Raw genomic sequence first — 15,782 nt, forward strand, 5'->3', positions numbered from 1 at the left:
TCTTTGATGCTTCAGCAGTAAGGGAAATGGTTCTAGGCAAGTTTTTTTTTCTTTTTGCAATCTACAAATCTAATCCTGAAGTGTTCGACTTTGCATAAAACCACAAATTTCAGGCAATTTTACTCTATCTTGATCCTTTGCTAATCAATCCTCTTATCTCTAATGTCTTGGTATTAATCTACACTCAAAGCTATCGGTTTCACTTTTAGTTCTTGTTGATCATATGATGGAAAATACCATTCTCCTGGATAGTAAGAACCAACATGTCAAAATATACTTTCAACAAAGAAAATGTACAAAAAAATAACACTATATTTCTTGTTGCAAATATATTACTTTAAGGAGCGTTTTACAACAGCAATATGAACCCAGACTGACTGTTTTAATACAACTTGCCTCGTACAAGTGGCAGAACATTATAATAACCACTGGGCAATCAAGGTAAAAAAAGAAACAGTAAGTATTACAACATAAGGAAAACCAATTGACAGTGTTATAATATACAAATAGAGCACTGTGAACAGCGCCAAATAGATTCTCTCTGTTATCAGAGAAGCCTGTACAGTTTCTTGCTGTTACATGGCAAGGTAACATTTAACTCTTCCAAGCTTTTCTAAAATGAAGGTGACAACAAACAAAGAGATGGATTGCATAGTTTATACATTCAAATAACTGTATGTTAAAGCAGAACGTTGCGTTGTCCGGTTAGATGTGAACACTGAGAGGTAGCTCTGGCAGTAGCATCCGCTGGAGGAAAAATACAGCTTTCACGCTAGACCAAAATCCATTCTGTATCAGGGCAGATACAACAATATGATAACAGAATGACTAAAGTGAAGTATTATGTATCATCCTATATATATGTAGTTCGCATCAACTCTTGGAAAAAATACTAACCACCTATAACTTGCATCTACGGCATATAGGCACTTTGCTAGAGACCATTTTACATGCCTTTATACATTTTTATTTCACAAGATAATTCATTTATCACTTTGCGATAATTCAGTTACCACTCACAGTTGGTGGAACATGCGGGCAGATGATGATTAGGATCTGGCCTTATGTTAAGTCATCTGTGCCACAGTTCTGGTTATCATTGATAGTCCTGTGGGGTTAGACATCTATTAACCAAATCTTGATGGCCTATCCTAGGGCTCACTTTACATTGCAATAACTAAAGAGCCTAGTGGATAGAGTGAGGATTAACCTGAAGAGTGACTTAGTAAGACATTAATGTACTAGCTTAAGTACAGATCTGCATTACAACACGTGACCTTACTTGGGATTTGTTTAAAAAATAAATAATTTTAGAATGAGTGCCCACAGCCTCTAATTTTTGCCATTGGCGTTAATCGACACGGTTTTCTGACAAATCCTCCAACGCCTGGTGTGTATTGTGCAAGTGTCCTATTAATATGCGTATGATTTATGCGCGTTATTGCCAACTTCTTGCGCAAATAAGAGATGTTGCACAACTAGTGTTGAGCATTCCGATACCGCAAGTATCGGGTATCGGCTGATACTTGCGGGTATCGGAATTCCGATACCGAGATCCGATACTTTTGTGATATCGGGAATCGGTATCGGGATTAATATCAATGTGTAAAAGAAAGAATTAAAATAAAAAATAGGGATATACTCACCTCTCCGACGCAGCCTGGACTTTACCGCCGTAACCGGGAGCCGTTGTACCTAAGAATGCGCGCTTGAAGGGCCTTAGATGAGGTCACTGCGCTCTGATTGGTCCGTAGCGGTCGCGTGACCGCTACGCGACCAATCACAAAGCTGTGACGTCACCTAAGGTCTTTCAAGCGCTTGAAATACCTTAGGTGACGTCACGGCTTTGATTGGTCGCGTAGCGGTCACGCGACCGCTACGCGACCAATCAGAAGCTGCGGACGTCTTCTAAGGTATTTCAAGCGCTTGAAAGACCTTAGGTGATGTCACGGCTTTGTGATTGGTCGCGTAGCGGTCTCGCGACTGCTACGCGACCAATCAGAAGCTGCGGACGTCTTCTAAGGTATTTCAAGCGTGAAAGACCTTAGGTGACGTCACGGCTTTGTGATTGGTCGCGTAGCGGTCACGCGACCGCTACGGACCAATCAGAGCGCAGTGACCTCATCTAAGGCCCTTCAAGCGCGCATTCTTAGGTACAACGGCTCCCAGTTACGGCGGTAAAGTCCAGGCTGTGTCGGAGGGTGAGTATATCCCTATTTTTTATTTTAATTCTTTCTTTTACACATTGATATGGATCCCAGGGCCTGAAGGAGAGTTTCCTCTCCTTCAGACCCTGGAAATCATACAGGATACCGTCCGATACTTGGTGTCCCATTGACTTGTATTGGTATCGGGTATCGGTATCGGATTAGATCCGATACTTTGCCGGTATCGGCCGATACTTTCCGATACCGATACTTTCAAGTATCGGACGGTATCGCTCAACACTATGCACAACCCATTTAAGTGCCCACTATGCAACATTGAAAATAATTGTTTGCAATAGTGACATTATTAATATATCAATCATTACTCCATTTTGGAAGAAAAAAAAATCAAGCAGATCTCTAGAGCTCTAACTCCAAGATAAGTCATACTTTGGAGAATGCAAAAAAGTTACCCCATTTATCAAAACGAAGGGAAAAAAAAAACAATGCTGTTGCCTGTGTCAGCAATCAGAGCTCAGTGCTTATTTCTTAAAGCACCACTCCAGCGTTATTTTTTGTTATTGCAACACCGGAGTGGTGCTTTAAATGTAATTCCTCTGCTCCCTGTCTCATACTCTCCTGTCACTGCCTTCATCCTTTTCCAGTGTCGCTCCCGTTGGTCTCCAGCGAAAAGTGACCTACCGGCAGCTCCGGTGTTTCATGGAACGCAACAGAGGTCACTTTTCAATACATCTCTATAAGTTCCTCGTTCTGGCTCTCATAGGCTTGCTTTGCACTCTTATGACTTAACTTCTGACTTCCAGCCAATTCAGAGGTTACGGGCACAAGATAGCGCCGCGGGACCGGAGCTGTGTTGGTAAAAGGTGAAGCCGCCGAAAGGTGAGAATAAAAACGGAGTCAGGGAATATACATTTAAAGCGCCACTCAGGGCTGAAAAAAACAAATAAAAACACTGGAGTGGAGTGCTCCAAATTGCTTTTGGAAGATAAAAGCTGCATTGTGATTGGTTGATATGAACAAAACAGCAGGTGTTATTTTAGATTGTTTTGATTGATGGGGCCCCATATGTTTTCAAAATAGTGTTTCATTCATTGATTTGATAGGATTTTAATGCCATCACCTGATTAAAAAATGTATAGGGGTATTCCTTGGTAATGCAATATTTCATTATTTTAGGTCTGTAGGTGTATATTGTACGGAACCAATAAGTGAAAAAAAACACAGTATGTCAATCAGTCAAAGCAAATCAAATATGTTAGCAATTAAAACTATGGACTGAAAGAGGGCAGTAAAATCACAAATTTATGGCGAATAAAAATCCCAACATGACCATGTCTATACTTGCTCGAAGAACAATAAAATGCAAAGCGCTGGGCCTTTACTGAAGAAAGGCAGCTGTAGTTAGTATGGTAAACTTCAAGCTGCAAAAGCAGCACTTACTAATTAGTCATTGACTAAAAATATAAATAATAAATATCTAAAATACTTCATTTACCTAACTATACGTTGCTATCTAGACAGATGGGGCTGAACTATTCGTCCCAACCTTCCAACCTGTAAGAACATGGCATCAGCACAGCTAACACCTAGAGAGCTTCCCGGTCCATCTACGGGAGTCCTATGATTTCGACCAGTAGGGTACAGACCAGAAGGGTTACACTGGTCTGCTTGATGAATTTCTGACTTATCAGTTTCATTACCTTGAAGTCAGGAACTCTTATATTTTAAAAGGGAATCTAACCTTGATAGACGTAACAAATACGATGGCAGGAGTGTTATATCTGGTGGCGGTGCACCGGAAGTCCTTCTGATACAATAGGAAATGAGTGTGTATGTATATTCCAATGTAAAACGTCAAATTCATTCCAAGACTATTCTTTCTTAAACGTGGAGATAAATAAATGTAGAATGTCGGCATGGTACAATTAAGAATATACTTCTGGCAGTAAAGGGTCAATTAAGTGTTGGAAGCGCAAACTTATCTCACAAAATCGGTACAGGAGGAGATGCGGTATAAAGGAAAAGGAAGACTTATCTGTCTTTGGTCCATATGAAAGAAATAAAAGGAATAATGAAGTTACTAAGTTTAAGAGTACGTAATCACTACAAGGGCTTTTATCCCCTCCTCCATATTTCGCAAGATGTTGGGAAAATCGAAATTTTGCTCACCCCAGTTTTCTGTTTGCCTTCGGAATTTCACAGTCAAACACAAACCAATTCACAAAAGAGGGTGAACTCAGTGATAGAACAATATGTGTTTATTGATAATATATGGAAATGTCTGCGAAACTTAAGGGATTACCCTATGAAAAAGAAATTTGCAAATTTTATACATTTCTGATCACTGGGGCCCCCATGATCACTTACCCTTTTATGGAGACGTTTGAATAGAGTGATAGCCATGCATGTACACTAATGGTCCAGTCAATGATGCCTGTAGGAATAACCCATTAATGTACTCAGCTACCTTCATTGATCTTAGGGCAAGTGCAGAAGAGCATATATTCTCCCATACAAGAGACTCGGGCAGATTATGGTAATCACACTCTGATCAGAATGTGAGCGTAGAATGATAAAAATACTCGCAGATGAGGAGAAGATGGAGAAAAAAAATTCTCCTTCTCCATTCTGTGAGTGCGCGGAAGTTGGACTGTGGAAGTGTGACGTTTTGTCAAAACGCACGCCGACCAAAAATATTGTCGTCTGCACCTGCCCTTAAAGACATTAAATGGATAGGTAGGGTGCCAGAAGGACAACTGCTTCAGTTATACCTGTCCAGAATGTGAGCTAACGACCACTGTTATAGTGATTAGTGGGGTCCCAGTAATCATACTTTTACCTGTGGCCAGGTGGTAAATATTTTTCATGGGCTAATCTCTTTGAAGGGAATCTGTCAGCAGATTTTTACTATTTAATTTGAGAGCAGCATAATGTAGAGCCTGATTCCAAGGATGTCTCACTTACCAGGCTGTGTGTTGTAGATTCAATACAATAAGTTTTTTACCAACAGGAGATTATCACTATAGGAATAGGTGTCCTGTACCAGGCAGTCCAGCTAATCTGTTTAACTCCGCCCTCACCACTGATTGGCAGTTTGCTTACAATGTACATAGGAAGCTGCCAATTAGGAGTCAGGGCAGGGCTATACTTGGCTCAGCATTCTGAGCACTGCTAATCTAGAGCAGATAAAACATGGATTCTATCAAAACTACACCAGGCAGCCCAGTAAGTGATACACCCCTTATATTATGCTGCGCTCAGATTACATAGCCAAAAGAACTTGCTGACATATTCCCTTTAAGTCTTGTACTATAAGACAAACGTGATACCCCATCTGCCACACGGACATTGCGATGATATGCCAGAAAAAGTGGTGGTTTCATTTTGCAGCCTCTAAAAGGGTAACATGTCCTCCAAAACTATCATGGGAATTTGTAGTGTAGCCTAAAGACTAAGACCTGTCATAGCCATAACAGATATTTTGTTAGAAGGTTGATTCAATACTGATTGGAATTTTGCTTACTAGTTTCCAAGAAATCAACAAAATCAACAATTATCATAGCGGTCTTTTTTAAATGTCTCATAAATATTGGTCTAGCACACAAAATGGACCTCTTAGCCAAAAGACATATTTCCCATCAAAGGGGCAGGAGTAGACAAAGACAGCAAAGGGCCCTGTGCTAAAACATAATATGGGCCCCTTGGTCTCCAATACTTCAGCCCAGAGCACCTTCCTAATGTTTCTCTAAAAATCCACCTGTAATTAAGAGCTAGGATGTTCATTAGGCCGGGGTCACACTTGCGAGTTCAATACGAGAAACTCGCGCATCAATACCGGGCACTGCCGCCGGCACTCGGGACGGGAGTGTGTGGCTGCATGTAGTTCTATGCAGCTGAATGCTCCGGTCCCAAGTGCCAGCGGCAGTGTCGGGTATTGATGAGATAGACTTGCGCGAGTTTCTCGCATTGAACTCGCAAGTGTGACCCCGGCCTTAATCTAATAGTAGGAAGATAGTACTAGAGTGGTAACAGGCCCCATACACATAGGGCTTCTGCACAGGTTACACACATGACACATTTACCCCTCATATGGGTTAAGGTTTCTTGACTTTAACGTCATGGTACAAGTAACAGAAATATGTGACAGCGAAGACAACCAGTCAGATCGTTTAGATCCAAATGAGCATGAATGTCTGAAGAGATGGCGCCGGGTACACATGTGCAAGCACGTACTGCTTAAAATCCAAAATATCTCCATCCTATAAACCTTTGGCTGCCAGAGGTGTCTGCAATGCCGTTTGGGACTTCTTTGGCAACACATGAGTCATTAAAAGGCCACCTTTTGCAATAATTTCTCACAATGTAATGAAAAAGCCACGTTCTTGACATGACATCTGACATATTCCTTTTTTTTTTTTAGTACAATCCTTATTAACACTGACAAACACAAAAATACATGGAAGTAGAAAAATAGAAAGTATTTGTGCAAAGGGAGAACGGGACTTTTCATGACTCAATGATAAGGGAAATCTTTGCAAATTTGAGCCCTTGATCAATGTCTTTTGTTGGTGCTCTGCCAATTGTAGGGAAGTGCTATCAATGCCAGTCTGACCGTAAAACCTACAATGGAGAGATGGAAGGACTTCTCAACACCTGTTACGGTGGGCTCCTTGGAAAAGCAGAAAACCTTTTAAATTGCTAAGGAATCTGTTCTTTTTGTAAGATTGGTTAATTTCCCTTTTAAATCCATTGCCATTGAATTGTGCACCAGATGCTACCTCAAACGCCCATCATGTTTGATAAGTCCGAGTTCTGATTTAGGGTCAGGGCTAAGTGAACTCCAAGCTGTCTGAGAACATGACTGCATGACTGGACATGAGGAGGGTCCTGTTGTACAGATATCTACTGCTGACCAAATGTTACTGGCCAAACTGTCAAGCCAACTTTCCAGTTTTGACCCTACAAGTGCTGCATTCTTTTTCGATTGTTCCACCTGGTTTGAGTTAATGGGTATATTCAATACTGGATTCAAGCCTTGGAAACTTTGCTCCATGTACGCATTTTTTGGAGGTCCTCCATGAAACTTGGCTACATCATCTAAAATAAAGAAAAAACATCTTGTTAGTTCTGAATATTAATGGATGGACTCAATCTTATTATACACAAACATGTTTACTGGCTGGAAGAAATCCCAGGCCCTCTGCAGAACATTGCGAAATAAGGCTTCACACGGATAAAAAGTAAGCATATTCGTTGGGTATATTGGTGTATTCAGGATACAGTTTTCTGATCAAGAAATGAGCCTTCAAGAGCTTGTTAAAGGACAAAACTCTTGACCCTACGTCATATTAAGAACATATAGGTCACCACGGTGCCTTGATTGAGATCACCCTTTGTGTGCGAGAACTAAAAGTCAAGGAATTCTAAGGATGGTCATTCATTTAAAGGAAACCTGTCAACACGTTTCCCGTTGTAAACTGTTCCTACTGCAATTTTGTAAATATATGCAGCTTCTCCATGCTTATATTCCATCCTTGCAGCCTTGCATACCTGTAAAAAAAAACAATTTACACTCCTCATTGTATGTAAATTAACGCCAAGTTGTCCGATGGGTTTTGCCAGGTTAGCCTCTCTTAGGGTACTGTTACACAAAACGATTTACCAACGATCACGACCAGCGATACGACCTGGCCGTGATCGTTGGTAAGTCGTTGTGTGGTCGCTGGGGAGCTGTCACACAGACAGCTCTCCAGCGACCAACGATGCCGAAGTCCCCGGGTAACCAGGGTAAACATCGGGTTACTAAGCGCAGGGCCGCGCTTAGTAACCCGATGTTTACCCTGGTTACCATCGTAAATGTAAAAAAAAAAAAACCGTACATACTCACATTCCGGTGTCCATCAGGTCCCTAGCCGTCTGCTTCCCGCACTGACTGAGTGCCGGCCGTAAAGTGAAAGCAGGGCACAGCGGTGACGTCACCGCTGTGCTCTGCTTTTACTTTCCGGCCGGAAGTCAGTCAGTGCGGGAAGCGGACGGCTAGGGACCTGACGGACACCGGAATGTGAGTATGTACGGTTTTTTTTGTTTTACATTTACGATGGTAACCAGGGTAAACATCGGGTTACTAAGCACGGCCCTGCGCTTAGTAACCCGATGTTTACCCTGGTTACAAGCGAACGCATCGCTGGATCGGTGTCACACACACCGATCCAGCGATGACAGTGGGAGATCCAGCAACGAAATAAAGTTCCAAACTATCTGCTACGACGTACGATTCTCAGCAGGGTCCCTGATCGCTGCTGCGTGTCAGACACAGCGATATCGTATGGATATCGCTGGAACATCACGGATCGTACCGTCGTAGCGACAAAAGTGCCACTGTGAGACAGTACCCTTACGAGTCCTTGAGCTCAACACTCGGCATCTGATCGATGTGGTTGGCTTCCACTACAACATCAATATCATGCTCAAAATTGTAAACGTGTTCCCTTCACTCAAAGGATGGCACAAGGGCAATACATCATCTGGGACATTGAGCCTCTACTTGTCAATCTATAAATCATTTAGAAAATATCTTACATAATTTGAGGTTCATATTAACCACAAAGCCAAGTATTATTATGCGTTGTTCGTTAACCACAGGAACTAGGGACTCTACTTCAGCGAGGAGTTTGTATGTTCTCGCCATGCGTGGGTTTCCACCGGGTTCACCGGTTTCCTCCCACACTCCAAACACATACTGATAGGGGAATTAGATTGTGAGCCTTGATGGGGACAGTTCCGATAATGGTGCTATATTAGTAAGAAAAATAAATAAATACGTCAAAGGCTCCACATTCAAAACCCGAGAGAATCATTGAAAATAAAAGAGCGTAAGCAGATCAGACGGTAACAGTCCTTTACTGCTATTAGGTGCACATTTGTTCCCAGCATGAACCGCACAAAGTTCAGTGGAATGACGCACGTGAACCAACTCACACCGAATATAAATGTAAAATAAAAGAACACTGTTTTTGTCTGTATCACCTCTACCCGCTGCGAATGCCACAACGTCGAATACATTTCTTTCCGCCAACCACGTCTTCAGACCAAGTTTACGACGCCCCTGCATATTGACTTGATTGTCCCTACTCTTTAAAAGCTTTAAGGCCCAATGTTATTTTTTTATTCTTCTTATTTTTAGACTGACATTTGTATTAACCATATCGTATAAATCCATCATCAGCCCGAGCAATTTAATATTTCAGTGTGAGGTCTAACACAATAACTAGCCAGCAAGCAAAAACAACATATGCCGTGTATTTGAAGTTAATAATTATGCTCTTCACAGCTTGAATCTCATGTCAGGATGGAAGGAGCATGTATTTCATCTCGACTTCAATAAATGTGCCTTGCAGCCAGTGGGATGCATTTTTATTTCAAGCTAAATGTTTTATAATTGATTTATGATGTTTAAGGCGACTTTGCCCTTTTAAAAAAAAGTAAGACAGATTTTGAGTCTGCTTCCGATAAATGGATGACGTTGGCCAAATTAAGCGAGGAACAAGCCCTCCATTCACAGCCATGGTGCAAAATACAGAATGGCCTTGATGAAAAAGAGACACACTGTCGAAATTCAACATGGCACATACACGCGGCCATTCACACGTCTCTACAAACTTTGCCAATGTGTGAAAACTGCTTTCTCACCCACGATCAGACCTTTACCTTCAATTCCACGTTCATTTTTAATTTTTTTTGTCCTTGGTCAACATTAAACTGACAATTTTGAAAGCCATCCAAGAGACACATAATCCAGAGGACAGAAAGCTCTTATTCAGCTCGCTAGATGGGAAATGAGTTCTTTTTCTTTAGATAGCGACGCGCGTCCAAGAATTGTGAGCATCTGTCAAGCGCGACGCTGCCACGCGGCTATCCGGTGACACCGCAGCCTACTCTGCATAGGAGATATGCCTGATATTGGCAGCAATTAGGCAGAGTGGGAATAGAGACCTACATTCACCACACTGTTTTGCCAGTGAAAAGCTCGTGTGCTGTATTCATGAAGGTGCACAAATCCAAACGGCACAATGTCCCAAGATGCCGGGATTGACGAAGAACACATTTGTGATTAAATTTATGGATGTGTAAGCTTGCTTCGGAGTTCTGCTGTTTCTGCAGTTCAGAATGCAGCCGGGCAATGCCAGGAATATGTTCATAGAGGTATATTGGTCGACTCCTGGGTCTGAATAATATAATATAAGCAAAACGTTTTGCCAAACAAGCAAATATCCTTAGGGTTTATTCACACTGAGCCGGAGATGCTCCCATAGCACATTCACAATGTGTGCATAGACCCCCATGGGTGTGACTAATGCCTGAAAAGTGTCCTCTCGGCATCCCTCATGTATATATACCCCCCGCTGCACGTTTCTATACTGCTGGGGACTACAAAAAAGGCTGACACAGTTTATTTTCACAATAGTGGTCAAAGAGTCTGTAAGTGTTTGTGAAAGGTATGGTATATTCCAGGAAATGTTTTCCCCGTTCATACTGACTATACCGTGTGTCTTATACTGAGACAGTTTATCCGTTTCCCCGTGTCGCCATATGCTTCTTACATATGCTGTGTCCTATTTTAATCTCAGTTGCTATAGATCAGTACAGATTGCCAAGAATTTAACTATTGTAATCACTTAAGATAAGCGAGGAGCAACAATAACATAAGGAACCGTTTGCCTTGGAACAAACCCAAAAATGGCAGGTCAGACCTCTTGGCTCCAGAAGTAAAACTCACAGTATATCGTGTGTATACTAATAAATCTATGATGCAATAAAGGTAAAATATACCGTAAATGTGTCATTCTGGATTTTGGCCAACTGTTTCCTGCAAAGAAACCTATAGGCTTATGGCTCTTGTGTAATCATAGCGCTGCATAAGGAAACCACACCACTACCACCTTAGAGAAAGTCTCGATAAAGCAGAGTGGTTATAATAATGATCTCCATACAATAGCCAAGAACTGATTTTTTAATGGCATTCTGGGATGTAAAAGGTCATTGCTAGGATCCATCTATAGTATAAGGACTAATTAAAGGGAATCTGTCAACAGGTTTTTCCTATGTAATCTGAAGATAGCATGAGGTAGGGGTTAAAACACAGAATTCAATGATGTGTCACATGTCAGGCTGTGTGGTATTGTTTACTTAGACTGAAGGTTTTTATCAACTGGTGATTCTAACTGCTGGTTTACAGAAGAACGCGAGTTCTGGTCTGACTCCGCCCCTTCTGTGATAAGAAGCTCACTGTCTATAGACAATGTACACAGAGAGCCAGGTGTGGGCGGGGTTAGATTTCTCAGCTCTGCTGCATTGCTAAATCTAAAAACTCTGATTGTGTCAGAACGGCTGCACCCAGTGGGTAGGCTCTTAGGCACATGTTCACATGGTTGCATGTGATATGTGTCATTCAGCAAAAATACAACTAGCAAAATGCACAAGACACAAGACTAGCGCATGCCACGATTCATTCCTACACCGACCGATTATGTTAGAAAATTGGTAAAACAGCAGTTCCTTAAAATTTGGCGTAATAATGTGATTTTATGAACAGTGAAATACTTGTGAAAATACAATACTTGCTGTCAAAGTTATTTTTACAAAGTGTTCACGGTAAAAGAAAAAAAATTTAAAACATTTATAAAAATGAGAAATAGTAAGAATTAAAGAAAAAGCCTTTAAATCTATTGTTATTATAAGATATTTGCCAGCTGGTTCTCCTGCTAAGGAGGATTAGAAGTGCATTAGCTCTCAGCAGTTGCCCCGATATGCTCAATGTATACAAAACAAGTCTGATTAAATGAAGAAAGGGTTTTCCTGTAAAAATGAAATAAAAACAGAATATTGCACCATGCAACAGTAATGGATTTCTCTTATGCCACCTTCATTAATTCTTGTGGAAAACCTTCAAGAAATACTCAGTCCATACTATTACTTTTAGTAGTGTTGCGTTTGGTGCTAAATACTAACGGGCAGGCAGTTACTAATTATCTGACGGGTCTGTCCGGCGCCGATCTATGCAAGATCAGAGCTGCGGTTTACCATGACATCATGTTGGCAGAGCAGTTTCTCTCTCTCTCTGCTCTGTTGACGATGTCATGCTGATTGACAGCAAGCTCCCCGCTACCCAACTGCGGGGAGCCAACTGTCCGTCAGCATCACATCAGCAGCAACAAAGAATAGAAGGTGCTTCTCTGTTGACGAGAACTGAAATGAAGCAAGGGAATTGCCAGCTGAGCTTCTAGAGATCTTCACCGGGCAAAGCAGGCAGGTAGTTGGCAACGACCTGCCTGTTAGTTCTTAGTCCCGTACACAAAAATAATAAAAGTCCTGTGTGACCCCTTTAATATACAGAGTGCTCACCAACCAGTGGCTCTACAGCCTGTGGCTGTAAGTGCATGGCGGGAGCTGTAGTTTCACAACTGGAATGCTACAGATGGGAGATTATTGTCCAATGACAACGCAGATCTTTCATACATTAATACAACATTCACTACAATTGTGTAACAAAGAATTGCAGTATTATGGTAGTAAGAGGTTCATAGTGCTCTGATCCGGTGGTCATGGATCACCAATTTGGCCACTAGACAATGGCCCGGCAAATCTTTTTGGTCAACGCTGACATTCACCGATTCTTGTACTTACCACTTTTAATGGGCTGCCGGTTGGAAAAAGTAAGTGGACTTATCAGGAATCTAGTTTCAGCCACAGGCACCCAGTGATGAAGAACTCGAATAGTCCAGATGCCAGGCCTGAGAGGCAGGTTCAGAGGAGGCTTGTAATGAGTATATTCCGCAGTGGATTCAATAAGAATATCATACGTAGCAGCAATGACATTTACGGGGTCGATCCACACAACCGTGACCGTTATATTGGGTCCTTTTCCCCATTTCTGCATTGCAATTGGCTCATCCATAGGCCCCATAATGCCACCAAAATTCCGGAATATTCTTTCTTTGGCATCCCATTCGGTTCCAGCCTAAAAAAATACAATAAATATAATTAATTTGAGCACAAGAGGCGACTAATACAGTACAAATTCACCATTTATTCAAATTTAACTAAGGCTCACACTAAGTCTGCACACTGCCCTTTACATAAGATAAGAAATGTTACTTTCGCCTGTTTTTTATTGATAAAAATGATTTATACCAAAACACTGTTTTATGTTTTCCTGTGGAATGTGCAGAATAAATCAATGCAGCTTTATTGTGTTAGGTAGCGCACGCTCCAGTTTATAAGGAGGGATAGCAAGTAATACAAATGAAGGGACTGTCCAGGACTAATATATTGATGACCTATCCTTATAATTAGTCATCAGTATCAGATCAGTGGGGGTTTGACACCTTCTTATACTGTCCATCAGCTGATATTTGCTCCATCGTTGACCAGATGTAAGCAGTCTACAGCTCGTCCATTGATTAGTGGCTGTAGAGCTGAGCTGCGGTACCATGGGGAAAACTACAGAAAAGTGCTAAGCGGCGCTGTTCCGGCCCCACGTATTGCTTAGATTAAGACAACACCAAAACAGATAGCAGCGGATGGGTGAAGGTACTGGATGCCGGACCCCCATCGATCCCATACTGATGACCAATTCCTACAAATACGTCACCAATATGTTAGTCCTAGCCAATCGCTTTAAGTTACATTTTAAGTTATTCTATGGCCAAAGAAAATTCCATAAAAATGGATGCCTTAATTGTTATCAATATAAATTACACACCTTTTTAACACTTTTTTTTTACACACCTTTTTAAAATATTTTTTGTTTTATTTTTATATAATTATTTATATGAAAATCTTGAAGTTTTTGAATTTACATACTCGTTACTGGAGGCTTCTGCAACTCAATTGTCAGCTTTGCCGTGTAGACTGGACAAAGGTGTTATGTTGGACTTTTATTTATGGCGCTAAGCACTTATCGACAGGTCGTTGCTAGCCACCTGCCTGTTCTGCCTTGCGTCGATCTCGCCAGCAATTCTCCTGATTCCTGTGACATCATATCAGCAGAGCAGTTCCTTCTCTTCCACCCTGCTCTGTCGACAGGACATCACTGCCGATGTCATGTTTATTGATAGCTGAGTCCCCACTGCATTAGACTGATTCGGCTGTCAATCAACTTGACGTCAGCAGTAACGCCGTGTCGAAAGAACAGAGTGGAAGAGACGGAGCAGCTCTGTTGGAGTAACATCACAGGAAGAAAAAGAATTACAGGCAGGAGCGGTCTGTGACCACACTAAGCTGGGAGAGATAGTCACAATACAGCGCAAGCAAGTAAGCTGATAAGTGTTTAGCCCCATAGGCAAAAAAAGAAAGTCCCGCATATCATATTTAAGTGAGCTGGCAGTACATCTTGCTTCGGCCAAGAAGGATGTGAACTGTTTTTGATAGTGAATTATGGGTCCAGGAGGAAAGGGAGAAGAGAAGAAGTGTCTTATAAATGGAGGGAGAAATACATTTCTCTGATAAGTAAAATAGCAAAGTTTTTTATATTTCACTTGTACTGTAGATTTATACGTTTAAAATATATATACGTTAAAAAGACAAAAAAAAAGGACTACCTTCACCTTTTGGAATGCCTACTGTGCCCATGACACTTGATCACCACTGGCTTTAATCATTTTGACATAGCAAAAATGCCTCATCTCTTCATTACGTGACTCCACAACCACTCTCTAGTACCACAACTGATGACATTGCTGCCACCAGAGATTAGTTGCAGGTCAAGTGATGCAGAGAGTTGTCATCATCATGGTGGACCAAGAACATATGCTGCCAATGTGGCAATCACCATAAAAGAAGAGTATAATATATTTTGGTGATATAAAGTGTTTAGAGCCTCCTGTTCTGTTAAACTTTGGACAATTCCCAAATGAAAAATGTTACAAAACAAAAAAGTAACTTCAGATCATGACCCTCACGTCTTATTATCTCCTTCCAGTTGACATGAAAATAACGGCCAAGAGAATCATACAAAAAATGTCTTCGCTCGTTTGTCCTTATTGATCATTTGTTCCCATAGGAAATAGCCATCAATAAATTATTTTATTGCAAAGGTTGGCAGCTAATTTGATACTGCAGAGTCGAAAACATGAGAACGGACAGAGAGATAAAAAAAACAGTTGTGGTCCCTACGGTAAACTGCTCTGAGTGGAGTGTATATTGTGAGATGTAACATGTCATTAAATGGAATACTGTGATGAGATTTAACCTTGACTAGCATTGATTAAACAATGACCTACTAAGCATAGTCAATAGAGGTCAGCGTGAAGAGTGAGATGTATCACATAGTTACCTCGACATTGTAGGCATAAATTATTTCACCGCATGATAGATGTGATGACATTGGTTGTGTTACATCTGATGAAACCAACTCCTAATCCATGGTTAAAAACTGAAGGAAAACAATTGACTGTATATATTTCAACAAAGTTGAATGGGTAGGGTAATGATGTGTTGAGCTGAAGTATGGAAGATATGAACAAAATACTGCTGAAATTTTCCGTGCTTGGTTAAGATAACATAACTCAGAGCTCCTCCCCTATCATCATGAGCTATCTATGTTCAGAATGGCTA

The 15,782-nt window shown here is 41.2% G+C and overlaps 1 protein-coding gene and 1 long non-coding RNA gene across 2 annotated transcripts in view; both read right to left on the reverse strand.

The window, feature by feature from the left end:
• Nucleotides 1-314: 314 nt before the first annotated feature.
• On the reverse strand, nt 315-5,631 carry LOC143785963 (uncharacterized). The gene is made up of 2 exons (XR_013218177.1): nt 2,456-5,631; nt 315-1,478 (listed from the first exon to the last, which is right to left on the reverse strand). It is a non-coding gene; the product is annotated as an uncharacterized LOC143785963 (long non-coding RNA).
• Nucleotides 5,632-6,512: 881 nt separating this feature from the next.
• XYLT1 (xylosyltransferase 1) overlaps nt 6,513-15,782 on the reverse strand; it is a 309,757-nt gene continuing 300,487 nt past the window's right edge. The window contains exons 10-11 of the mRNA XM_077275109.1: nt 12,852-13,185; nt 6,513-7,265 (exon numbers count right to left, since the gene is read on the reverse strand). Of these exons, the coding sequence (XP_077131224.1) occupies nt 6,943-7,265; nt 12,852-13,185 (657 nt within the window). The 3' untranslated portion in view covers nt 6,513-6,942. The remainder of the gene's footprint in view (nt 7,266-12,851; nt 13,186-15,782) is intronic.

The sequence above is a fragment of the Ranitomeya variabilis genome, chromosome 7 (genome assembly GCF_051348905.1).
Source record: "Ranitomeya variabilis isolate aRanVar5 chromosome 7, aRanVar5.hap1, whole genome shotgun sequence".
Lineage (NCBI taxonomy): Eukaryota > Metazoa > Chordata > Amphibia > Anura > Dendrobatidae > Ranitomeya > Ranitomeya variabilis.